The sequence below is a fragment of the Ambystoma mexicanum genome, chromosome 1q (genome assembly GCF_040938575.1).
Source record: "Ambystoma mexicanum isolate Mex_15411 chromosome 1q, UKY_AmexF1_1, whole genome shotgun sequence".
NCBI lineage: Eukaryota > Metazoa > Chordata > Amphibia > Caudata > Ambystomatidae > Ambystoma > Ambystoma mexicanum.
Window position 1 is genome coordinate 14,136,730 of NC_090922.1, and position 26,719 is coordinate 14,163,448.

A 26,719-nucleotide genomic window follows, 5' to 3' on the forward strand; every position below is an offset into this window, starting at 1 on the left:
TAATGCAGAGGTGTCAAAGATTTCAGGAGAGTCTCGACAGAGTTTCCTAGGGCCTTTAGTTGCTGATTCAGGCACCCCAGTGATCCTTAGGTTGCGTCTAGAGCGCGAGTCAAGGTCATCGCACTTATTCCTCATCTTGGTTAGTTCGGTTTTGATGGTAGATATGTCTCAATCATGTCGTTGAAGTGTATCCTCACCAGTACTGACTCGCGTTTCAACCTCGTTTATTCAACCACTTTCTTTCTCCATTTTCGCCTTGAGGGAGCCCATCGTTGTGACAATATCGTCCAGCTTCACATTTATTGCAATGAAGCCATTTTTTGGAGGAGATGGTCATCTTGTGTATTATATTCCCGCTGGTTCATCTCGACTGGCATTAGATTGATTAGGCGTTTCAGGTCCTTGGGGCCCGTGAAGAAGTCCATTGGGCCTTTCTTTTAATTGGGCGCCTTTCATCATAATGTTGGAGGACTTTGCGTTATACTTATCAGTTTGTCGCTGTGAGTTCCAGTTCTGATATGTGTGGTTCAGCTGGCACACAGTGTCAAACTTATATGGAGTAGGGATCTCGATCCCCTCCTCCGAACCACAGAAGCCAAATAGATTGACCCCTCCCACCGTGGTTGGCACGGGCGCCTGAACGTATATCACAGGGAGCCACGTGGCAGCCAATGGGGGGAAGATGGAGTTAGGGAAAGGGGATGGAGTGACAAAGGAAAGGAGGGGAACATAACAAACAAATACATACAACAGCAATACTCCTGTACCTGAAACCGTAATCACCTAGCCTAATCTCTTACTCCTGAAGTAAACCTGCTATATTATAACCATGGTGGCTTTACAAGTCTTCACTTTGCATATCACAAACATAACCTAGAACACAGACCTTGAACGTAACATGTTACTGGGGACAGTAATATATGAAAACACATAAGATGGTTTAGACACAAATGGCACAAACAAGGGTTGTCCTTTCATGAAGATACAAGACACATGGCCCGTTGGGCACAATGAAACCACAAACAGAGTCTTGGGACCAAACATAACACATAACAGGCCCTTGTGATAAGTGGACTCCAAAGACTTATTCCAATTACATGCACATTAGGATAATCTGCCCCTTGGGTACTGTTTTATCAGTCCTGAGTTCTTATAACATGTTTCCTCTCACATGGCGTGTATCAAGCGGGACGTGTATCCTAGAGCGTGTTACCTCACACACTCACTGTATTATTGGATAATAAATCAATACATGAACATCAACGTATTATAACCCCAGAATGTGAGCACCGAGGTCCAAAAACACTTAACTGATTGCCCGGATGCCTCACGAGGACATCCGGACCCTGAAGAGCGATGCCCAACACCGGGTAGTAAGAACCGCTTCACCGCCGCAGCCCGCGACAGACTTTCTTGTGTTCTTCAGCGTTACCGTCGAGGCCCGGGGAGGAGGGAAGCTCAATAAGTCCTTCGGCGTCGGATATGCTCCCACATGCCTGCTCCTACACTGCTGCCGCCCATGCTGATAATCAGTAATTACCTGCACCGAGGCACGGGCGGCGGCGGGTTTTAACAGTTGCTGCTAATGAGCAGCTGGTGCTGCGCGCGATAGAGGAGAACTACACACTTCCTAAAGCCTAATGGGCAATGTAGTTTATCTCCTCCTGCCAAGCACCAAGCGCTGTCCTCGGCCTTTCCACAGATTCCTGACAGTACCTCCTCTCTCAAGGCCCCTTCCAAGTTTTGTCTTCTCTGCCTGCTGCAAATGAAACTGTCGAACCAATCTAGCTGCATGCACCGCACTGGCCGGTTCCCATGAACAATCCTCAGGTCCATATCCTACCCACTGTATGAGATACCATAACTGCTTCTGTCTCCATCTTGAGTCCAGTATCTTCTTGACTTCATATTCTGTCTGCCCATCCTTAATAATTGCTGGTGGTCTCTGTACTCGCGTTCCCGGAGCTGCGGGTTTAAGCAGAGACACATGGAACACTGGATGTATCTTTAACATGTGAGGCAACTTTAGTTTACATGCCACTGTAGAAATACATTTCACAATTTCGTAGGGGCCAATAAACCTGGGGGCAAATTTCCGGGGTCCCTTTAAAGGCAGATTGTGTGTCGAAAGCCATACCTTATCCCCCACTTTATACTGAGGAGCCTCCCACCTATTTCTGTCGGCATATTTCTTATACTGTTTCTTAGCCTGATCTAAATTGGCTCGTGCTTTCTGTCTGAGTTGTAATAGTAACTCTTTTCTATCCTGAAGCATAGGGATATTCTCCATGTCAGGTAGATGTTCTGGTAATATATTCTGTGTCTGACCATACAAACATACATTTGGAGACATTCCCAACGAGGCATGTTCACTGTTATTATAAGTGAACTCAGCCAACCATAAAGATTGTACCCACGATTCACGACCATCACTTAAATAACATCGTAAATATTGTTCAAGCGTCTGATTGACTCTCTCAGTTTGTCCGTCTGTCTGTGGGTGATAACTGGTGGACAAAGCACACTCCATGCCTAACATTTTACAAAAAGCACGCCAAAATTTGGAAGTAAATTGTGGACCTCTATCAGATACAATACTTTGAGGCAGACCATGTAATCTGACCACATGTTGTAAAAACAATTCTGCCAATCTGCCTGCTCCAGGAATACCTTTACAAGGTACGAAATTGGCTTGTTTAGAGAGATAATCCACCACCACCCAGATTGTGTCATACTGATTATCCGGAGGCAAATCAGTGATGAAATCCATGGATATATGTGTCCAAACCTTCTCCGGAGTGGGTAGCGGCTGAAGTAACCCTGATTTCTTTTGGTGATCTGACTTACTGCGTACACAGGTTTCGCATTCTTGAATATATTTAATAGAATCTTGTCTTAACTCTGGCCACCAGAAATATTTCTCCAGCAACCCTTGTGTCTTTTTACTTCCTGAATGTCCTGCTAAAGGTGAATTATGACACCAATGAATCGCCTTCCTTTGTAAAGCGAGCGTCGGTAAAAACAATTTCCCTGCATAATAGGGAAGTCCCTTGTGGAATTTTTCTGCGGGATTCTCTCCCCATTTCAATTTGACCTTTCCTTTCATTTCCTGTTTAACCTGTCTTAGTAACTGAGTCATTATTGCTCCTACTACCTTTTCCGCAGGAATGATAGTCTTAACTTCGGTTATCATGCTTTCCATATGTTGCTGCCGAGATAGAGCGTCAGCTTTTCCATTTTTTCTTCCTGGTCTAAAAGTGACTATAAAATTGAACTCATTAAAGTACTGTGACCATCTTAACTGCCTTGGACTTAATGTATGCGCTGTCTTGAAATATTGCAAGTTCTTATGATCAGTGACCACTGTAACCTGATATTTAGCCCCCAGCAAATAATGTCGCCACTCCAAAAAAGCTGCTCTAATTGCCAATAACTCTTTATCGGTGATTGAATAATTTTGTTCACAGCTAGTAAGCTTGCGAGAGTAGAAAGCTACAGGATGCCATACTCCTTCTTCATCCTTTTGAGACAATATAGCTCCCACAGCCACATTGGAAGCATCCGTTTCCACTTGGAAAGGTTTTTCCGGATTAGGGTGTCTCAATACCGGAGCTGATGTAAATGCTTTCTTTAACTCTTGAAAAGCTACTTCTGCCTCATAATTCCAATCAAATTTAGTGGCCTTCCTTAATAATTTGGTAATAGGTGTAACGATTTGTGAAAAGTTTGAAATAAAGCGCCTATAAAAATTTGCAAAACCCAAAAACGATTGGATATCTTTGATGCATTGAGGTGCTGGCCATTTCGTAACTGCTTGTACTTTCCTTTTGTCCATCACAATACCAGAGGGAGTCAAAATAAAACCAAGGAATTCCACTTGAGTGGTATGAAAAGCACATTTTTCCAGTTTTACATACAACTGATGGTCTTGTAATCTTTTTAACACTGCTCTTACATGATCTCGATGCTGCTCTTCAGAAGATGAATAAATCAAAATGTCATCAATATAAACTATAACAAACTGATCTAGAAACTCACTCAACACTTCCTGCATAAAGTATTGAAATGCTGCAGGAGCATTACATAAACCAAAAGGCATCACAAGGTATTCAAACAAACCAAACTTAGTCCTGAAAGCTGTCTTCCACTCATCCCCTGCTTTCACACGGATCAAATGGTAAGCCCCTCTCAAATCCAATTTGGTGTAAACCACTGCTGTCTTTACTTGATCTAATAACACTGAAATCAAAGGCAAGGGGTACCTATTTTTCACTGTCACCTTATTCAATGCTCTATAGTCAATGCATGTCCTAAGTGTTCCTTCTTTCTTTGGAACAAAAAATAAGGGTGACGACACAGGTGAGGTGGAATGTCTAATAAATCCCTTATTTAACATGTCATCCAGATATTCACGTAAATGCTGGTTTTCTTTTTCAGTCAACGCATAGATTCTACTGCAAGGTAACTTAGCCCCTGGTTCCAAATCAATTACACAATCATAAGATCTATGGGGTGGTAACTTGTCTGCTCCCCCTTTGTCGAATACCTTAGCTAAATCTTGGTACTGATTTGGGATACTCACAGCCATTGCTCCCACCCTTTGTGGTTCTGCCACTTGATCTGCCAAATACAATGCGGGTCTCACCTCTTCCTCAAGGTGACTCTCGCATCCCACTCGTGCAAAAACCACCTCCCGCTTAATCCAATCAATCCTGGGATTGTGCTTAAGCAACCAAGGCATGCCCAAAATGAGCCCAAATTGAGGTGCCGCACTTAAATCAAAGACAATTTCCTCTGTATGTCCAGACTCACACCTCATTATAAGCGGCTCAGTTTGTTGACAAATGGGTCCTGAAACCAATGGTGAACCATCCACTGATTGTACTCCCTCAACCTGAGATTTTTCCTTCAATGGTAAACACAATCTTTTCGCCAAACCAATGTCAATGAAATTACCAGTGGCGCCTGAATCCACCATTGCAGACACTAGCTGCTTAGTACAGGCAAACAGTAAAGTCACCAGTATGTACAAATGTGAATTTCTTTTCCCTGTCGTATTTGCACTCCAATTGGGGAACCTAGTTGTGTCTGGGCCTGTCGCCTGAGTTCCCCCTAAGGCCGGCCCAATCCTTTTCCCGACTCAACCTTGTTTCTATCCACCCCTGCTCCTTTCTTGGGAGTATTTGGGCAAGTTCTAATAAAATGTCCTGGTTGTCCACAATAGAGGCACAAATGATTAGCCCTTCGTTGCTCCTTCTCAGCAACAGACAAAGGCCCCCTTATTCTACCAATTTGCATGGGTTCTCCTTCTGTATTCCTGTTTCCCTTCCCCCGATCCAATCTAGCAAAAGGCAACACTTCTGGTCTCTTCTTCTCACCCCTGCGCTCTCCAATACGATGATCCAATCTTAGAGCTAAATCAATCATGGCGGTACATGTCATGGGCTGGGGTTCTACTTGAGCGATAGCATCCTTCAACTCCTCTTTGAGCCCTTGATAAAACAACACAGTCTGTTTCTTTTCAGGCCAATCTGTCTCAATAACCAACCTGTTAAATTGTGTAACATACGAAACCAAGTCGCGGGTTCCTTGTCTTAAAGCTAACAATTCTTTGTCTTGAGCCAAAGAAACCTCCCGGCGGTCAAATAACCTTCCAAATTCCACTAGAAACCCATCCCAATCATATAATAAAGGATCATCCTTTTGCACCAAAGGCATTGCCCATGCTGCCGCATCTCCCGTTAAATAGGAAATAACAAATGCCGTTCTAGCTTGTACTGTCTCAAACGCCTTAGGTTTACACAAAAAATGAAGTCGGCACTGCGTTAAAAAGGTCATATATTTCTTAGGGTCTCCTGTGAATCTTTCAGGTGTGGCTAAGGGCACACTACTAGAGGGCTGCACAATCACAGTAGACGTGGCTCTACCAGTTTGCCCTCCAGTAGAGGTTCCAGCCCCATCAAGCGGGGTGCCTTGTGCGACCAAACCCTGTACCTGAGCTTTCAATATACTCGAATCCTGTGTAGTCTGTACCAATTCTACTTGTATGTCCTGTAGTGCCTTGAGCACATCCGCTAAAGAGGGAGGATTTGTATCCATTTGGCGTGGGTGGTTCAATTACCCCGAAATCGGGGGCAGGTAATTCTGTCAAACTTATGGAGTAGGGATCTCGATCCCCTCCTCCGAACCACAGAAGCCAAATAGATTGACCCCTCCCACCGTGGTTGGCACGGGCACCTGAACGTATATCACAGGGAGCCACGTGGCAGCCAATGGGGGGAAGATGGAGTTAGGGAAAGGGGATGGAGTGACAAAGGAAAGGAGGGGAACATAACAAGCAAATACATACAACAGCAATACTCCTGTACCTGAAACCGTAATCACCTAGCCTAATCTCTTACCCCTGAAGTAAATCTGCTATATTATAACCATGGTGGGTGGCTTTACAAGTCTTCACTTTGCATATCACAAACATAACCTAGAACACAGACCTTGAACGTAACATGTTACTGGGGACAGTAATATATGAAAACACATAAGATGGTTTAGACGCAAATGGCACAAACAAGGGTTGTCCCTTTCATGAAGATACAAGACACATGGCCCGTTGGGCACAATGAAACGACAAACAGAGTCTTGGGACCAAACATAACACATAACAGGCCCTTGTGATAAGTGGACTCCAAAGACTTATTCCAATTACATGCACATTAGGATAATCTGCCCCTTGGGCACTGTTTTATCAGTCCTGAGTTCTTATAACATGTTTCCTCTCACATGGCGTGTATCAAGCGGGACGTGTATCCTAGAGCGTGTTACCTCACACACTCACTGCATTATTGGATAATAAATCAATACATGAACATCAACGTATTATAACCCCAGAATGTAAGCACCGAGGTCCAAAAACACTTAACTGATGGCCCGGATGCCTCACGAGGACATCCGGACCCTGAAGAGCGATGCCCAACACCAGGTAGTAAGAACCGCTTCACCGCCGCAGCCCGCGACAGACTTTCTTGTGTTCTTCAGCGTTACCGTCGAGGCCCGGGGAGGAGGGAAGCTCAATAAGTCCTTCGGCGTCGGATATGCTCCCACATGCCTGCTCCTACACTGCTGCCGCCCATGCTGATAATCAGTAATTACCTGCACCGAGGCACGGGCGGCGGCGGGTTTTAACAGTTGCTGCTAATGAGCAGCTGGTGCCGCGCGCGATAGAGGAGAACTACACACTTCCTAAAGCCTAATGGGCAATGTAGTTTATCTCCTCCTGCCAAGCACCTAGCGCCGTCCTCGGCCTTTCCACAGATTCCTGACACACAGGTCCAGATATATCGTGGAAGGCTTATGTGGAGAATTCCGTGAGGTGCCGGTAAGTACTTGGCTATTTTCGGCATGTGTTTTCCCACTGTGTAAGTATACGTTATGCAATTGTCACTGCTCAGAGGGTTCTTGCAATCAGATATGCTTGGGGTGCCTTACTTCAGTACCATAGAGGAGCTGGGCGTGGCCTGCGCTCTGCAACAGATGATTGAGCCGTTCAGGGCAGTTCTACAACACGCTGTTCTGCACAGCGGCAGGAATAAGGAGGACTGGGCCCTTGTTTATCACTGGAGTAGCAGGTGTGACCAAAACAGGGAGGCAGTCCATGCGCCACGACTATTGCTTTGTCCACAGTGTTTCCTTCCAACTAGCCTAACCGGTTTGTCTCCCTCCTATATTCCAGGATTGACTGGATCCAGTCAGGGATCAGTTAGTCCCTCTGTCATGGCGCCCTCAAGCCAGCTCTTCGTCGGCTAGCTCCAGTCCAAGCCACCAGTATATCGATCTGTCTTCCAGTCTGTGCGTGCTAATGCTTCAGCTGTCTGGTGGGCAGATACATTTCAGGCACTAGGCGAGCTGCTCGCTTGCCTTTTCTGTGTATTCATGGGGCCACAGCTCACTAGTACACCGGGATCCCAGTTGCTTTGCATCGATCGAGTCCTCGGGTTCCGGCCCAAGAACCTCAAAGTCGTTGGGATGCCGCACAGTGTGCTGTTGGTTTACTTATGCTATTGTCTTTCTAACTGTGGTGCACACGGGCCCCCAAGCAACCCCCTGCTGTTCAGACGCTCACCAGCAATCCCGGGGGCTCGCACGTATCAATTACAGTGCGGTCTTCGTTATAATGGATCGCTGGGCACCGGACTGCCCGCTACCACCATGCCCGGGATAGATTATTGGTTGTTTCTTTCTTTTCCTCCCTTTTAAAGTGTTGCGGGTGCCGGCTGGCTGCTCCACTGTCCACGTTTCGGGCTGCGGCCTCCAGTGACGCCTCAGCAGCACGCAACCCTTCTCTGAGGGGCAGGTCTCCAAGCTGCACTTACTGGTGTAATTTAGCATGGTCCGGAGCGTGCTCACCGCGGGCTCTTCTGAGTGTGGAGGTAGACCATAATTATGGGGATGTCCTGAGAGAGTCTTGGTGTCCTACTTCGTCCGCCAGCATCAAGCACGTTCCCCTCACCGCGGTCGCAGTCCTCTCATCGGCGGAGAGGCCAACGGCTCTCAATATTCAGTTTACTTCCCACGGACCACTGATGGTAGTCTAGTTGAGGGAATGATAACTTCTGTGAGCGCCGGTCTTGTAGGTCCGCCCACATGAATCCACGGGCCACAACACTTGCTTCGCCAGACGCGGCAATTGCACAGCCCGCGCACTCCAGGGTTAAATTCCAGACGGCCGCTACCCCACACCGGGATGGACCTCAAGCTTAGTATTTGGACAGTCTGTGGCCCGAATGGTTATCTTCATGTTCTGGCAGGTTTTAGCACAAGCTTAGGCATTAAAGAGGATTAATTGTTAGAGGATCGTAGGTGAGCACAGAGCTACGCAATCAGGCGGCCATTTCCTGCGGCTGCTCAACAGCGCCCGCCACTGTAGGTTTTAAAATAATAACGAGCCACTAGGCATGGCTTTTAGCCATGCACACTGTATATTTTACAACACTAACCAATTCGTAGCTATGGCGTTTGGTGATGGTCAGTGACCACAGCCTTCATCATGGCTAGGTCCACGGTCTAAATTGTTATTAATATAATCAATGTTTTTATGAGATAACTTATTAATGATAATGGTTGTGGCCCGCTATTGTAGTATTTATTCAGCCCAGGAGGGCCAGTGTATCCCGTGCTAGGGAGAGGTCACGCCCCCCTGAACTTCAAATTCACTGGCAACTCCCGCAGGGCTGAGGCCCTCTGGGATCAAGGGTGCTAGTTTGTGACTCGTTATTGCAGCAAACTTCAAATTCACTGGCAACTCCTGCAGGGCTGAAGCCCCCGGGGATCAAGGGCACGGGTGCTGCACTCACGCAGGATTTTCCGCGAGAGCAGAGTCAGCAGCCACCAGTCCGGATGAAGTGCTTATACCTAGGGCCCAAGTTTTCACTTAACAGCTCAATCTGAGGAACTATATGTGGAAGTGGAAGAGCTCCCTTAGGTGAGAGTGGAGATAGCCGGGCTGGGAGATGCAGTGACTGCTGTTTGTGATCTCACCATGTGAGCTATCTTGAATTTCTCTCCACTTCCCTATATGCCTGACTTTCCCACTTTACATTGCCTATTCCTTGTTAATCGTGCAAGCCTGCACAGAGCCCAAACGAAAGATTGTAACTGTGAGATGCAAATTGGGAACTTGGCCCCCTTGCTATGGGACAAACTGTGATACTGACACCAACATTCTAGGAAAACCTTGCAACCGCACTACATTTTCGGGAGATGCTTATTTCCTAATCTAAGAAATATACCAGTACATGGGATCCAATCAGGACGTGTTGGGGGGACGGAAACAACAAAACCCAGAGTTCTTTATGGAGTAGACATAAATAGCAGCCTGGGGGCCCTGAAAGGTGAATGTCCTGAAGAAAAGCCCATAGCCAAAAGCCAAGATGAACCGACTGCAAAAGAAGATTTGCTGATCACCTTGGGTCCCTCTGTTTGCTTTGACAAGGTCACAGAGAAATACAGAAATTGAACCTTGTCAACAACCTTGATTGGGTTATATGCGATTTCACTGACCCAAATTTCAGAGTGGTACATTTCATCGTGGCCATAATAATTTGGGGGAGGGGGTGTCCCCCCTAAGCCACACGTTATTCTACCCTTGTAACGCCCCTCCAACACAATCTCGAATCCTTTTAACCTCTTACCCCACTACCCCATATATATTTATTATTTTCAGTGTTTTTCGGTATTATGTACTATAGTGAAATGTACCACTCTGTTTTGTTTTCGGTAAAATTATTGGGTACCGCTTGAATCCTCCCCCCATGATAACCCCTCTGTCCCCTTCCCGGCTCGCACCAACATGACTATTCTCCAACCTATTCCAGCGCTTGCCAGTTCTGAGATTGCGCCACGGTCAGTCGCCAGCCTAGTCCCCCCTTACCAGCTGTTAGACTTTTTGGTCCCAGGAGGAGGGCCTGCAACCTAACACGACTCTTACGAGCAACTGTCTGGTCCCTGTATCCCCAACTGTGCCCGGTCTAACCCAAATGGCTATCACCCCGCCTTTCTGCTAAGATAGATGTGAACGTCGAGAAAGCCAGTCATCTGGTCCCACTGGCCCGAATGGATATGGAGAACAATGTGGGGCCTGATGACAAATCCTCCCTTAATGGTAGTTCCTGGAGTCAAAATATGACAAACATGTGTTCAAGGAACTGCTCTTTTCTCCGCCTAACCCCATTATGGTTTGCCAAGCTAACCACTCAATATACTGCTCCCAATCCTGATCCTTTTTTGAAGGAGGATCGTCTCGCACACGGATGTAACTGCAAGCAAGTGCTTTCGGAACTTGCAGATATCAAAAGGCTATTACTGGCTCTGATAGAAGCCCACGGGAGTGGAGGAGGAGGACCCCAAAACTGGCCCATTAAATTTAAAGAGGTTTCATAATCCTCCCCCGGAACGTCTGGAGAGGACAACCATACGTGACATAATGCCCCTTCAGAAAAGGCCAAACCCTGCTCATCTGTAAATGGGACACAATTCCAGGCCCCCATTCAATGTGAGACCAATATGCTCATTCAAAACATCCAGCCCCAAGTTGAGCAAATTGCCCAGCAGAAGGTACCTAGGGAAGCAAACCTGGCCGCGAACCTGGTCACCAATTCCAACATTATGAACACAGAAGGGGATAATTAGGCCATATACATTGAGGGAACCCAGGTCCTTAGTCTGGATAAAAACAGAGCATATAGACCATGCTTTGGGGAAAGCACGTCCAGACATCAAGCTCTCTGGGGCCTAAGGAGGGCTACAGTATTTCTTCATGGGGAACAGAACATGTCCCCTAACCAGTGAGAATCAAGCAAAGCACTCCTAAATAAATGCTTTCACTGGCTTCGCACTTTAAGGGGTTGTACCTTTGTGACTAGGGAAGTCATAGCAAGCTGTTAGAGAGCATGCAATGAGGGTGAGAATTCCTGTGACACCATCAAACTGGAATTTTGGGACCCCAGAATGGTAATGGTGTTTTGGGCAGAGCTGGACATTTTTGAAATCTTGACAGGACTGTAAACCATAGGATTACAATCAACCCTTACGTGAAATCTCCTGGTCAATTTGGAAACCTGCTCCACAACTCTGCTTTATCAGGTGCGAATCTAACATCATTAGGGCTGAGGTTAAATGGCACTCACTGCAGCATCAAATCTAAGGGACTTGGATTTGCCTGGCGAAATTGAAAAGGGGACTCCCTACTATTGTGCCTGTGGCAACTAGAAGGCCATAAGGGCAAAAACATTTATCATAATTTTTTTTGTTTTATTTTGGTTTCCTTGAATATGGGTATTGTTAAACTAAAGCAATTGCTGTATTGTGTTAGGATGTACTTTGATGGTCTGACTGTCGAATAAAGTTATTTGATGATGATATTATGTCTAATGCCATTACTGATATAATCTGTCACATATGATGTAATTAGTGTTGTCAGCAGTGATGGCATCAGTGATGTGTTCATGTCATCATTGTGGGCTTCGCAGCATGGGGCGCAAAGTTGCTTTAGCTGAATTTCAGGGGTTTTGTTGCGTTAAGTTCTCACCTTAACGTCCCTGCAACTAACTTTTTTTCCTCGCATATCCTCGAATATCAAGGGATTTTGTTATTGCATAGATTTTTTTCCACACATCGCAAGTGGCCATTAAAACACTACTAGATCACTAAAAAGGGTCATGGTCGATGGCACGGCCGAAGCTGTCCATTTTAAAACACTACCAGCCCACTAGCCATGCCGTCCATGGCCGGTGGGCAGGACACGGCCACTCTATATTTTAAAACACTTGAAACCCATCGCTCAGGCGTTCATTAATCACAAACTGATTTTGACCTGTTTTGACAGTGGTATTGGTATGTATAAAAGATTGCAGGCTTTGTACACTTTAGGCAATGCGCAGTGAGATTAAATGATTTGCCATGCATCACACACTTTAGTTAAGCAGCGTGCTAGAAAAAGGCAACAACGCCTGCAGTAGTGGGCTGTTCTCAATTGCCAGCACAGGAGAGGTTTACCTATGTCACATATATTTATATTGAGGGTCCGCTGCACACACCATCCAGTAACCCTTCCTATGTGTATTAAGACATGTACCATATATAACACATCAATACACAATGCATTTCGATAGATGCCCCACTCTCTAAGTTCATGTTCAAATATGTATCACTCTGCAATGAACTCTCAATGAATGCCTCTTACACTCTCATGTAAAAAATAAATCTTTTAATTATGAGAAATTTGTAATAAAGAAACAATGCCATTATTATCATCACTAGACACAACACACTTAAAATGCAAAAAGTAATTAATGAAAAAGATGAAAATCAGGGTAGCTGCTGCAGATGAGCTACCATACAGTGGTGGCTTACGGAGGCAGTAGGGACCAATCACGCATCGGGGGTGGGCAGGGAGGCAGCCTAGGGCCGGGTAAGCCTGAAACGGTGGATGCAGAGGCAATATTCACGCTGCAAGGTGGCTGATGCAAAATTTACAAATTTGGTCACACAATACTAGGCACGAAATTAGCAGGATAGAGCAGGACCTTACTTAGGCACACGCAGCGGGTTAAATGCAATGTCAAGGGCCTGCTAGATGTTAGACCCACAGAGGTGTTTGGAGCCAGACACTAGGAACCAATCAGGGGCAGGCAGTGAGGCGGGCTGGGGCTGGCAAAGCAGGAAACGGGGGTCAGCAGAGGCAATGTGCACGCCGCGAGACGGCAGATGCTAAATTTACTAATTGGGTCAAACAATACTGGGCACAAAATTAGCAGGAGAGAGCAGGACCTTACTTGGGCACACACTGTGGGTCAAGTGCAGCTCTGAGGGTCTGCTGGATGTTAAAGAATGTGTAATTATTATATATTATTATTATATACAAATTCAACCGTTGCTCCATAGTTACTAACGATGGACGAAACCCAAATTGAATTGGAGAAAGGATTGAATTTGATGTAGCCCTTTCTTCTACCACCTTCAAAAGGCATCTCTCAAATTATCCAACCCTTCCTGAATAAGGGAGCGATAATTGCCCTCCTCCTCTCAACTGGTATTATACTAGTCTGCAGTATTACCTTATAAGAGGGACCCGAGATTTCAATATAATATTGATAGTAATCGGCAGGAATTCCATCCGTTCCGGTTGCTGTTTCTTTTTGACAACTTGATAGCTTGTACCATTTCATTATATAGATGAGTTTCAATGGGCTGTTAACGATTCTACCAGCCTTGGCAGTATTATCTGCCACCTCTAGATATGCTATCGCCCCACTCCCTTCTTCTTTCTCCCAATTGCTGTTATATAAATTTGAGAAGTGTGCCACCCAGCTTGTGTCGAAGATCGTAGTTTTCAATCCGGAATGTTGGATCTTATACACTGGTGCCTTGATCACATCCTCCCAGAATTTTTGGGAATTCTTATCTTTGATTGCTGCCTCCAACAATTCCCACACATGCTTAATTACTTCTGTTTTTCTGTATGCCCGTTTATTTTTATACTGGGCTCTTGTATGAATAATTTCACTCCTGGACAGATCCTCTTTTTTCAAAAGAGAGAGAAGCACCATTCTTTCAGTTCTACAACTATCATCAAACCCACCTTGGGGTTTACTTTTCCTTGTGCTGCTTATGTTCTTAATCACTGAAAACTCTTGAATATCCCTGATAAGTTCCCTGTGATTTAATACCGTTGTCACTGGATTCACCTCCTTATTCAATAAAGACAGCAATTTTGATGCATTTTGCTTCATGATTTGGTCTCCTATCCATAGTTTGTCAGCAAATTTCCATCTTAATCATTTGGTGGAGTGGCTTTTTACAAGTAATTTCTGTTAAATGTTAAATGGGGTTCTGCAATGGCGAAACTACATTCAGTTGGATAATCAAGCACCACTCATAATGGTCACTATAGAGAACTATCTGGATACAGAATATTTATATATGTTTCAAAAGGTTAACCATCAACTGGACCTAGTCAATAGTAGAACTGCCTCTGTTACACCTATAAGTTGCTAAATCTTGGATGTGATCACCCAATCTGCAATTTTTTTGATCTCGGCCCCATTTGTATGAGCCATTGACAAAATGTCATGCCCTCCACACAGGTTTTAGGGTCCTTCATCCGAGCTAATGGGATACCCAACACCCTATCTTACTCTAGATCATAAAAGGCCTTCGGGTGGGCCATTTCTCAATTTAATGTTCAAATCCCCACCACATATAAACATTAGTTCCTCTTTTCAGGAAACTTATTCCAGAGGTCTTTGATTCCCGATTTGATTAGGGTAAGGGAAGTAAACATATTTGTGGAAGTAGGACTGTTATATATATTTGCAAAAAATAAAGAATTACCCATTTCACATTTTAATTAAAACTGTTGTATTGGAACATCAGGATGCGTATCCAATTCTGTTATCTTGCAATTAAAGGATCCCTTGAAGAGGGTCACCAACTCTCTGTATGGTCTTCCCTTTATTTGGTACGCTGTGAGGTTGTCATCGTGGAAGAAGACGCAGACAACCGATTCATTGTAACTGAAATACCTGTATTAACTTAAATGTCAGGATGGTGTAAGGCCTAACTTGCCCTATGTTAAGGTGGGGTTTCCCTACCTAAACAATGTGTAGGGATGTCAACCATGAACTAAACAGTGTTCCAAAAGTAAAGTTCTGAGCTATTTCCAGCTCTGGCTTATTCTTCAGTTTCTCCTCCCCAAGTACCAACAAATTCACCAGTGTTCAATTTACCTTCTCTTTGATTTAAGGTAATACAGTTCTACACTTTTTTAAATGTCAGGATTCCCTTCCCCAAGTTCAATACAGTTTCATTGCAGCAAGTGTCAGGGTTCCCTTCCCCAAGTTCAACGTAAAAGTTGTTACAAAAGGAAGTACCTTGAGGCTCCGTCTTTAAGATAAGTTCCAACAACTCTTCACAGCTCAGGATTCCCCTCCCCAAGCTTTTAAATGCACCAATAGTAGTTTTCCTTTTTAACACAATAGTAGGTTTCTTTTTCAGCACATAGGGGGTTTTCTGGTCTTGGCGCAGTTGTCAGACAACACGGTCCACCCATCACAGGTTGCGCAACTCTTAGTTCTCCTGTTCAGACATAGGCTCCTCGGTATCTTTCCTCTGTGTTTCAAATTCCTTAGGTTGACTTCCTTATTCTGTACACTTTCAATATCTTGTGTTTCAGGGACTTATTCACAGTTCACTTCTGGTGACCCTTCCCCCCTTCATGCTTAGCGTCCTCCAAGTATATAGGTTACTGTCCTTTAAGCACAATTTTGGTGATTTTATTAGTTTGATATTAAATAAACAAATAGTTTTCCAAACGTAGCTTCAAAACCAAACAGTTTCTCAGACTTGACTTCAACTCTGCAGTCAAAGTCCTTAATTCAACTTATTTTACCATTTTCTTTCAGTGCGTGATTCAATATTAGAAGGTTTGCTACTTTCATTCAGTTCATTATTCAATATTGACAGGTTTGCTGCTTTCATTCAGTTCGTTCATGTACCTGCATGCAATCTGCACTCACTATTGAGCTCTGGAGAGCAGAACAATAGTTATATTGTTATTGATTGGTTACAGTGCTTACACTAGGAATTATTTTAGTGTTATTGACTAAATTCTCGTAATTATATTACATTTATGGCCACCCGAGAAAGCTCCTAGGCACTTGCAATTAAGAGCTGAGTATAAGGGGTGCTGGTAGACAGTATTGCTAGACAAGTTCATGTGTCTTAGGAAATCAATCCATTGTGTTGACAGCCAGCATTGAGTGGTATTCAAACTTTTTTGGTTGTCCTATAAGTGCATATTTTTGCATGCTGCAGCCTCTCTTAACAATACAATTATTCGGTGTGTCCAGCCGCACCCTCTTAGCTCTAGTCAACTGCTTCTGCAGGCTTTAACATGTAAATCGAACTCCAAACGAGAGCAATGGTTTTTGTGGAACATGTAGCAAAAATGTGCAACGTTCTTCCACAATAGGTATGCTCCTCTACTCTTTGTTTTCTTTTAAATTTCAAGACCAACCATTAACTTTACTCAGTTCTCCTGAGTTATTGGTCTGCTATATAAATGTCTTCAATCAACCAACCATTGCTCTATGCTATGTTATTGGTCCAAGATCTTCAACTCAATACTCTTCATTACCAATTTAGAAACTTGCCATAAAAAGAGCCATACAAATGGAACTCAGGATCAGAACAGATTTAAATGCTTGGATTGTTTTTATGCATGGACAGTGCTACCATATCTATTGCAACCGTTTCACTCTAAGAATGAATGTAAGTTAGATGTCACCAAAAGAGCTTTTCAAGTTGTTATATTGGGTAACACAACCTCCCCGTATCACTCTAGCTCAGGGTTCTGAAACCTGAGACTCTTCAGATGTTTTGGACTATGACTCTCATGATCCCTTACCATTTATTATGCTTGCTGGGGCTTACAGGATTTAGAGTCTTCTAGATAGCCAAAGGTTGTAGATCCCTGCTCCCCCTGCCAATACAACACTGAGCCCACGATGCTGACCTTCTGTTCTCTCCTTTCTACAGTCATTCAAAGATGATGTGGAGCTGAACCAGGATCTTCGCTGTGACACAATTGACACCCGAGAGGAGTATGAACTGAAGGTCTGGTATTCACTTTAAATATCACTTCCCTTTGATGCGTAGACTGGTACATTGACTGGATATGCAACAGAGGTTTGATGCCTCATGCATACATTTGCGTGCAACCAACGCTGGTATATACATGACTAACTCATTGGCTTTGTTTTTCAAACGGATTGGTTTTTCAAGACACGGCTCAATTACAAAATTCTAAGATAGTGTACAGAAAAGGCACAAGTCAAACCACAGTTAAAATACCAAGAGTTCTCCTCGAAGAATAGCCTAATAAAAAGAAAAATAGTCATGGGAGTGAGTCAGTTATTCTAAACTGTATATTTGTTTACAGGGGCCCCAAATATCATCTCACATGCCGACTATAGCCTTCACCTTAGACAACACCTTCTCTTGTAATGCTAATAACTATGTGGATTGAAATAACCTAGAATTGCAGGCTATTTGGCTTCTGCTTGTTTGTATCTCAGAAGAACCTTGTTTTGGTTAACCCAAACTAATACCTGAAGCTAGTTTACACTCCAGGACAACTAGTGCCATACAGATATATACGCATCTGATATTACACCTGTCCTAGTTAATTGGGAATTGCCATTTCTGGACATCTTATTCACATTTCTTATTGTAATTTTGTGTTTTTTATGACAAATTATGCAATGTGATTAACAAGTCGCCTTATGTGATTTTTTTAATTTTTTACGGCTTAATCTGGTGTTGGCGGAAGCATAAAACAGGGCTGATAGGTATTCATTCACTTTTTTTTACTGTGCATAATTTTAAGAGCTGGCATAGAGTTCCCTTTATTTTTAAATTGCTGTTATTGGGTCCTCGAAAACATACTCAAAAACATAATGTGTCAATAACGTATCATGGTTGAGAGAAAAAATGACAATGCTTGAATCCCATGCTGAAATTAAATTTGCTGCACTATATATTAGCTCCTTCTCCAAAAGTAGCCACTGCCCTCTGGTTAATGGTTTATGCCCAAAATCATAAAACATTACCCAGTGAGCTACTAATCTACTTTTGGCTCCTGATTATGAGCTCTTTATTTCCGTCCCTCGATGTTTAACCCATGAATTCATACTCCAATGTCTAAATTATTCTTTTACTTCCAATTAAACGGAGCTAGTCTATTTGGAATCATAATTTTCTTTGCCATTTTGTTGTTCATCGTACAATCGGGTACATCAGTAAAGACTATCAAGCAACTCTCACAGATGGTAACCTTTAACAATTACAATAACTCTTACCCTGCGTCCTGCCACTAAGTAGATAATGGAGGACAAATTTATTAAACCAGATGAGACCCAGTTATCACTCCACTTATTTATTTCCTATACCAGTCTTAATTTAAGATACAGATTGGTTTTTCCCATACCTGAATCGTATTTTCTCCCTATTCAGTAACTTGCTTAAACTTCTAAACTATTGTGACAAAGCTGTTCTGCAAACTACCACTGCAGTGACTAAGGGGGACACTTGCCATCAAGAGCCAGTAGATGCAGGGCCCGGGGGACGCTATGGGGAGGATACTCTGGTCACTTTGACACATGTCAGAGAACAATCACACAAGAGCTTTGATATGCCCTTCCCAATGTGGGCTAACCACTTTTAGGCCTCATTCCCACAACACTAACCAAGCTGGGCAAACCAGCCATACATTTAAACGTTTCATTAACCTGCAGAGCAATGATAAGGCACCACATCCCCTATTGAGCAAGTGTGCAACTCATTTGAGATGAAGCTCTAGCTGCAGCATGGGGTCTGGCATGGATTCACATGCTCATGAATATTTCCCGTCAGGCTGGGAATCCTCGGTAAAAGACAAAACAGTTTCACTTTCACTTACAAACTGTATTCCTCCTCTAAACCAGTCGCTGTCCTCTGGGTCATACTGCCCCCAAGCAATGACAATCCTTTCCCTAAGCCCCTCCTCTGGCAGCCATCTTCAGATTTATCGCATGCTTCATTGTTGGGAGTCCTTGAGTGTGCTCTCCAAGCTAATAGTTTTTTCGTGTTTTTGACAGACAAATTCTATTTTTGTTTAATAAAAAAAAAGTCCATGTGCTTTTTTTCTTCATCTGCCGACAGTGGGGATCTGTTGTCGGTGAAGTTCTACACCCCTCAAGGGCAAAGATCGTTGAAGATTTTAAAAGGCCTTTGTGCCTACCTTGTGCCCTCCGGCAACACCTACAATGCCTCTACTGCCTGCACCAACACCACAAAGAGGTAGCGTGTGAGACTGGCCTCGGATTTTCAAAGAAATCATTGAGGGACAGGCACAGTAGGCTGGCGGCATGGGTTAACACCAAGGCCTCTGACCCGTTCTCTGTGCAGGGTCACGCCTCACCCAGGACCATCCGGTCCGAGGAGCGGTCTTCTAAGTCCTCTGAGGGTGTCTCATCTGTGGGGACCCAAGACAAGGAAAAGAGCCGCAAGTCTGAGTCCGCAGGGTTCGCTGGGAAAGCAAAGTGGATCGGGCACGATCAACATGACCTTCTGCCTCCATTGCCAGCCTACCATCGAGCTCCTCTTCAAAGAGGAAGTCATCTACCTGGCTAAACTAGGTGTGAAATCGGAGAAGCCGCGGATGGAGGAGAAGAAGACCGAATAACCCAAGCAGGTCCAACCGGCACAGGCTAAGACCTTGTCAGCGACACCGTCGACGACTGCCACTGCCATGGCAGATAAGGGCGCTGATCCTGTGAGGGTATCCCCCCACGGCTCAGGTGTCCCTATCCCCAAGACGCGACACCGCAGCAGTGACTTTGGTGAAGTCTGCAGGTACACCAGAAGGTGCGAAACCGGCTCAGGCCGCAGTTCAAGACCCTCAGGAGGGGGGATAAAAGGGAGGGTGAGGAGGCCCAGAAAGAAGCCCTCCAAGGCCATTGCCCAAGCCATGGAGGTCTTGTCCACGGACAATGAGGATCAGGAGTCCTTATACACAGTCCACAAGGATGTTGAAGATGAGGACCATGGCGCAGGGCCTAGTTTTCCTAATCTGCCCGCTTATCTGAGGGACATTTCCTTGGATATTCTGTTGACTCTACACACCTTGGTGTCAGAGATCCAGATGAGGATTCCGCCGGCTCCAGGACATGTGGCCCCCCAGGTCCCCGATCAGCCTCCAGCAAAGAAGAGGAAGCATCATTGACACCCCCTTTTCAACCTCTGCCACCAGGGCAGGTCCCTCCTCCCACCCCCCCCACCAGCAAGCACACGTACGGGGACGGATACGGCCACAACGACGGATGAGGACGAGGATATCGTCACAGCAGACGGTGAATCTCCACATTTGGATGCTCCACATAGGGTGTCCTCACCGGATGAGGTGGGATCGTTCAACTCTATGACATCCAGAGCCTCGGAGCTATTCCAACTGGTGTCTGAGGAAACCAAGAAGGAGGGTTCTTGTACCAGAGGCGCGAGGCCAAGAGGAAGACTATCATGGTGGTGCCCCTTCTGGACGACATTTGGGAAGAGGGACTGGCCCTCATGAAAAACCCTTGCACGACTCCAGCCAAACAGGAAAGGTTTGAGAAAAAATACAGGCTGCTGGACTCCGCACCCAAGTGCCCGAGGTTGCAGGCAGCGCCGGATTTGGTGGTATCAGCGGCCGCAGGAAACGGTCGGCCAACCCGTCCTCATCGGCTTCGGTCACTCCGGACATCGAAGGGAAGAGTCGTCCACTATCAAGGCGGCCAACGCACTGGCGATCCTGTCCTGGCCAGGTACGACAGGGAGTTGTGGTACAAGCTGGGGCCTATTCTGGAGTTTCTCCCTGATGATGAGAAGATGTAGGCACTCGCTCTCTTCCAAGAGGTGAAGTGGCGTCTGATTACGCGATCACAGTGGCATTGGACAGTGCCGATATCAGGTTCCGGCAAATGGGGAACAGTGTCTGTCTTTGTCGCCAAGGATGGATGAAAGCCACAAGTTTCCGTCAAGAGGTCCAGGCAAAGGTGCTGGACATGCCCTATTTGGGAAGGTCATTGACAAGTCCCTCAGGGCCATCAGAGCAGATACAGAGATGGCCCATTCCCTGGGCACTCTCCAGCAGGACTGATCTTCTTTTCGCTCCTCCAGGGGAAAGTTGAGCAGGTCTTCAAAAGGCTTCTCCACATTGTACCGTCAACTTTCCAGATCCACAACTCAGGCCTACAGTAGCAGAGGACAGCATCGCCGGAGCCCTCAGGGCAGTATGCCGCCGCCAAAGCAAGCCTGAACTGAGCGGGACTTCAGGCACCCACCCGCGAACCCTGGTGGTAGGCCAGCTGACAAAGTTCGTCAGCAAGTGGAGAAAGATCACCGACAGATGGGTGCTGGATGCACTCGCCCAAGGACACACCCTGGAGTTTCAAAGCTGGTGTCCGCGGATCCCACTGGTTTCCCGGCAGGAGGCATCCCTCAGCTCCTGGAAGAGGTACAGGCCATGCTGCGAAGAGGGACGATAAAGCTAGATCCCCAACTCCGGGGCTCCAGAGTCTATTCCAGATACTTTCTGGTCAGAAAGAAGACTGGGGCTGGAGGCCCATCCTAGACCTACTTGGTCTCAACAAATACCTAAAGTCCTAAAACTTCAGGATGGTCACGTTGCAACATGTGCTCGGCCAACTGGAAAAAGGAGACTGCTTGACGTCGTTGGACCTGGAGGATGCCTATTTCCACGTTCCCATTCACAAGAAACATCGAAAGTTTCTACGTTTCGTAGTGCAGGGACGGCACTACTAGTTCAAGGCTCTACCTTTCAGCTTGAAGTCGGCACCTAGGGTGTTCATGAAATGCCTGGCACCGGTGGCGACCCATCTGTGTCTACAGGGCATACACGTATACCCGTACCTGGATGACTGGTTGATTCGCGCCCACTCGAGGGTGCTGGCCGACGGACACACGGAGACGACAGTCCGGTTACTGATGGATCTAGGTTTCTCCATCAACTTTCCCAAGTCCTGCTTAGACGCCATTGCAGAAGGCGCTGTTCCTAGGCGGCAGACTCAATACAGTGTCTTGCCTGGCCTCACCCTCGGAGAAGAGGATAGCAGCCATTCAAGGGATAGTGCAACGGCTGTCGACGACGAAAACAGCCATGGTGCAGGCCATGAAGTCGTTGCTGGGCATGATGTCTTCCTGCATATACCTAGTCAGGCTCTGCAGATGCGTCCCCTACAGGAATTCCTGGATGCGCGCTGGATACAGGTGTCCGGAAGCTTCACAGAAAAGATCCTTCTCAATAACAAGTTCCATCGGGCGATAGTATGGTGGGACGTCCGCTCCAACCAAGGCACAGGATTTCTAGACCCCCCCATACCAGGAAACAGTCACCACGGATGCTTCCCTGGAAGGCTGGGAGCCCACACCGGACGTCTACATGATAGAGGCCTGTGGCTGCCGGAGGAGAAGGATCTCCATATCCACATCCTGGAGCTACGGGCGGTGTTCTCGGCCCTCAGGTCGTTCTTTCCGTTTCAACAACACCACCACCGTGTTCTACATCAGGAAACCGGGGGGGGCACTTGATCCCTGGCGCTCTCCAAGGAAGCACAGGACTTGTGGCGCTGGGTCGTCGGACAAGGGATGTTCCTCTTCCCTCTTCACCTGGCAGGAGTCAAGAACACCATTGCAGACTCCCTCCGCAGGGAACTGCGCTCTTGCCACGAGTGGGAACTTCAGCAGGATCAGGTGGACCGCCTCTTCGTCAAGTGGTGCAGGCCCCAGAGCGATCTATTTGCGATGGTATCGAACTCTGAATGGCAGATGTTTGCGAGCAGATTCCACCGGCCGAGGAGCCTGGGGGACGCATTCTCCTTCCCATCGGAAGGGATGTTTCTGTACGCGTTTCCTCCATCCCTCCTCTTGCTATGAGTCATTAACACATTCAGACAGTGTCCGTGCAGGATGATACTCATCGCCCCGGCGTGGCCGAGGCAGATTTGGTACCCGGATCTTCTCAGCATGTCAGCCTCGCCTCTGGTCAAGCTGCCAGTGGTTCTGGATCGTCTCGACAGAGAAGGAGGCGCAATCCTGCATCACGATGCAGGATCGCTGAACCTGAGGGTTTAGCTCCTGCAACCCTAGAGTTTGGAGGATATGAGTTGCCAGCAGACTGCAGGGAGGTCCTCGCCAAAGCCAGGGCATAGTCGACCTTGAAATGCTACAGTCATAAGTGGAAGCGTTTTGCTATGTGGTGCCGGTCATGGAAGATTACCCCTTTGCGGCTCATGGCCCCACAGATCCTCTGTACCTGCTAGGCTTGGCCAAGGCCGGACTTGCGCACGCCTCCATCAAGGTACATCTGGCGGCTATCTCCCACTATACCAGGTTACCAGGAAGATCTTCACTTTGGTCCCACCTTTTCGTCAAGGATTTTCTCAAATTACTTTTCAGATCTTTCCCGCTGGTGAAGGCTCCTGCCCCGGCATGGGAACTCAACGTGGTTCTGACGAGGCTCATTGGGGCCCCATTCGAGCCTCTGCATCAGGCCCCGCTCAAGTTTCTCTCGTGGAAAACTACTTTCCTTGTGGCCATCACTTCTGCCAGAAGGGTAGGTGAGATCCAGACCCTATCCTGCAAGCAACCGTACTTGACCTTTCGCGAATCGAGGGTGGTGCTACGGACGCACCCCTCCTTCATGCCGAAGATTCTGTCGGAATTCCACCTCAACAAGCCTTTGGTGCTATCTGTTTTTTTTCCCTGAAACTTTCATCGCTGGCGGAAAGGGCCTTGCAGTCGCTGCTTGTGCCCTGAAGTTCTACGTAACGCCCACAATGAGTTTTCAGAAGACTTCACAGCTGTTTGTGAACTTTGGTCCTGTGAGCATGGGAAGGCCTTGTCCAAGACGTCCATTTCAAGATGGCTCTCCGGCTGCATCACACACTGTCATCGGTTGGCTAACCGACTGCTGGCCGGCCGCCCGAGAGCTCACTCCACCAGAGTGATTGCATCAACGACAACTTTCCTGTCTGGTGTGCCCCTTGCTCGACATCTGCAGGGCTTCTACGTGGAGGGCCATGCGCACCTTCACAAAATTCTACTGCGTCGACAGGGATTCCAGGGAGGAGTCCAGAGTCAGCTAGGCAGTGCAACGCTACCTGTTTACTTGAGGTGAGTCTATTCCAGGGGTACGTGTAATTGCTTCTGTTGAGCCTTGCCACTTCCCGTGGTTGTGTAATGTACTGCTATGTATTCGTTATTCATGAGCATTGGAATCCATGCCAGAACCATGGTGGACAAGGTTTAAGTTACTTATCTGTAACTATTGTTCTGATGTTTGTTAATCTGCTTGGAATCACATGCTGTGCATAGGTCCGACATCCAGTGGTCACTGAGGAGTATTGCATTTTGTTTTTCGTAGTCGAAAAGGAACGTCGACAAGGCGTGTCTGAAATACTATCCCTATAGTGACGTGCGTTGTACCCACAATCCCTCACGCGTCGAGGTCCCTCAGATTGTTTTTTTCCGCCAAGCTACTGGTCGCCTTTATGCGGAGCTCCTCGAGAGACATTGCAGTTTCCATCTCCTCGACCTTTGGTCGTTTTCCTATTTAATATATAACATATCGATCCCTCCCTCGACGCAGTTGTGAAGCTGTCTCCGCCGAGCAAGATCTTCCACGGAGGGGACGAGCGGAGGAGATCCTTCGGCGTTGCCGAACACGTGGCCTGGCCTCGCAGGCCAAATACAGTAGGGAGAGTGGGGTCATGGGACATCTCTGGTTCTTTTCTAAGAATGCCTTTCCTTTTCCCCTTCCTTTCCCTTGGGGTCGTTATCACGATTTATTGCCTCGGCTATGGAGAGGACACCCTTTAGGTTTTGCCCACTTTGCAAGGGCAAGCTTACTGGAAGGACAAGCATTCACGGTGTAACCGCTGCTTGCCCCCTCGATCACAAAGAGGAGGGTTGCACGGCTTGTCGGCTTCTTAAGCCAAAGACTCTAAAAGACCGTAGGGTCAAGAGGTGGGTGGCCTACGCTATGTCGAAGGCCGATTCTTCACCCGCCACTGCTACCACCGACAGTGACGAGGAATGTGATAACACGACCTCCGCTAAGGAAGTCTAGACCCCTCTAAAGAGCACTCGCTCTCTTCGTCGTCTGTCCCCGGCCCTGACGGGCACGCCCTGCTTATGGGGATGAACACCCCGGCGACACTGACGCACACGATACCACACATAAGCACACAACCCATGGCTCTTCTTCGTCGAAGACAAAGAAAGCATCAGCGCCCAAGGAGACGCAGGTTCCACCGGCGGCCTCCTCGGACCGTTCAGGTTCGAAGCCCCTCTCGCAACCGCAGCCGCGACCAGCGACTGGGCTTTCGGCAAATAAGGGCGCCGCCCCCAAACCATCGGCCGGCGCGCACCAGCAGAGAGCGCATGCCGCCATAGAACGATCGACACCCGTAACGTCGAAACCACAGCCCTCCGCTGACAAACGAGTCGCAGAGAGCTTGTCGAGGATCGTTGTAGCCGACGCCCAGAAGCGTACGCCGAAAGACACATCGAGAGCTACGCAGAGGTCAAAAGACACGCCGAAAAAGCCAGAAGAAAGACAGGGACTACCCCCTTCAGTCGGGGGGACCCCCAGCACACCGGAAGGCTTTTCGGAAGGCGACGGGACACTTTCCTCGACGTTATGGGAGAGGTCGAGCCGTTTTCAGCTAGATGACACTAATTTTCCCCCGCTAGACCGCTCAGGGGTACCCCATGAAACCATGGAAAGGCTCCATCTCTGCATGGAGAGAATGGAGAGGTTTATGAAGAGCCAGAACCCCCCCACTCCCAAGAGAACAAGAGAAGGGCCTCAGGAGGACCCCAGTGCCAAATATCCGAGACTAGTCAATCCCCAGCAGGACACAGCCTCAGACTTCCATAATGTGTATGACCTCACTGGTGAGGAACAATACTTGGAGGAGGAGGATGATTTTGTGGACGATGAAGAGGGACAGAACCAGGAGGAAGGTCTGGAAGACAGCCCAGACATGGTAGGAGAAGGCTTCGGAGAAAATCCAGAAGAAGGACCTTCTCATCCCTGGCAATCCCCATCAGTATATTCGGACACTGATGTCCTGAACCTAAATCCTCCTGACAATTTACCTGTTAGAAACACGTCTTCCATTGACGAACAGCCCACATTCAATGCCCTGTTGCGCAGAGCAGCAGTACATTTCGAACTGGACACTGGGGAGATCTCTCCTGAAATAGACTTTGTGGAAAGAGTAATTAAGGAGAAACCCCCAGTCAGCCAGACCATTCCCCCCCTCGCTTCAGTGAAGAGAAGAATCATCCCTTCGCTATCCACACCCGCACTAATCAGAGGAGTTAATCCAAGAATTGAAAAACTTTTCACTCCTTCACCCTCAGACCCGCTGTACATCAGGGGACATTCCATTCCGGATTCCCTTGTAGTAACTAATACAAGGAAGAGGGCAGGGGTGCCGCTGTCCACCAGCGAGGCACCACCTGACAAGGAGGGCAAGAGGTTATATGCCCTTGCAAAGAGAGTCACATCCTCGGCTGCCTTTTCGGCAAGAATTGCGAACAACAATTCTTTGCTAGCTAGCTA

At 46.9% G+C, this 26,719-nt stretch overlaps 1 protein-coding gene across 3 annotated transcripts in view; it reads left to right on the plus strand.

The window, feature by feature from the left end:
- Positions 1-26,719, plus strand: part of KIRREL1 (kirre like nephrin family adhesion molecule 1) — a 2,247,154-nt gene that overhangs the window by 2,028,176 nt on the left and 192,259 nt on the right. For all 3 annotated transcript variants that reach the window (XM_069635419.1, XM_069635420.1, XM_069635421.1), the window contains one exon: positions 17,089-17,166. In XM_069635419.1, coding sequence (XP_069491520.1) covers positions 17,089-17,166 — 78 coding nt within the window. The remainder of the gene's footprint in view (positions 1-17,088; positions 17,167-26,719) is intronic.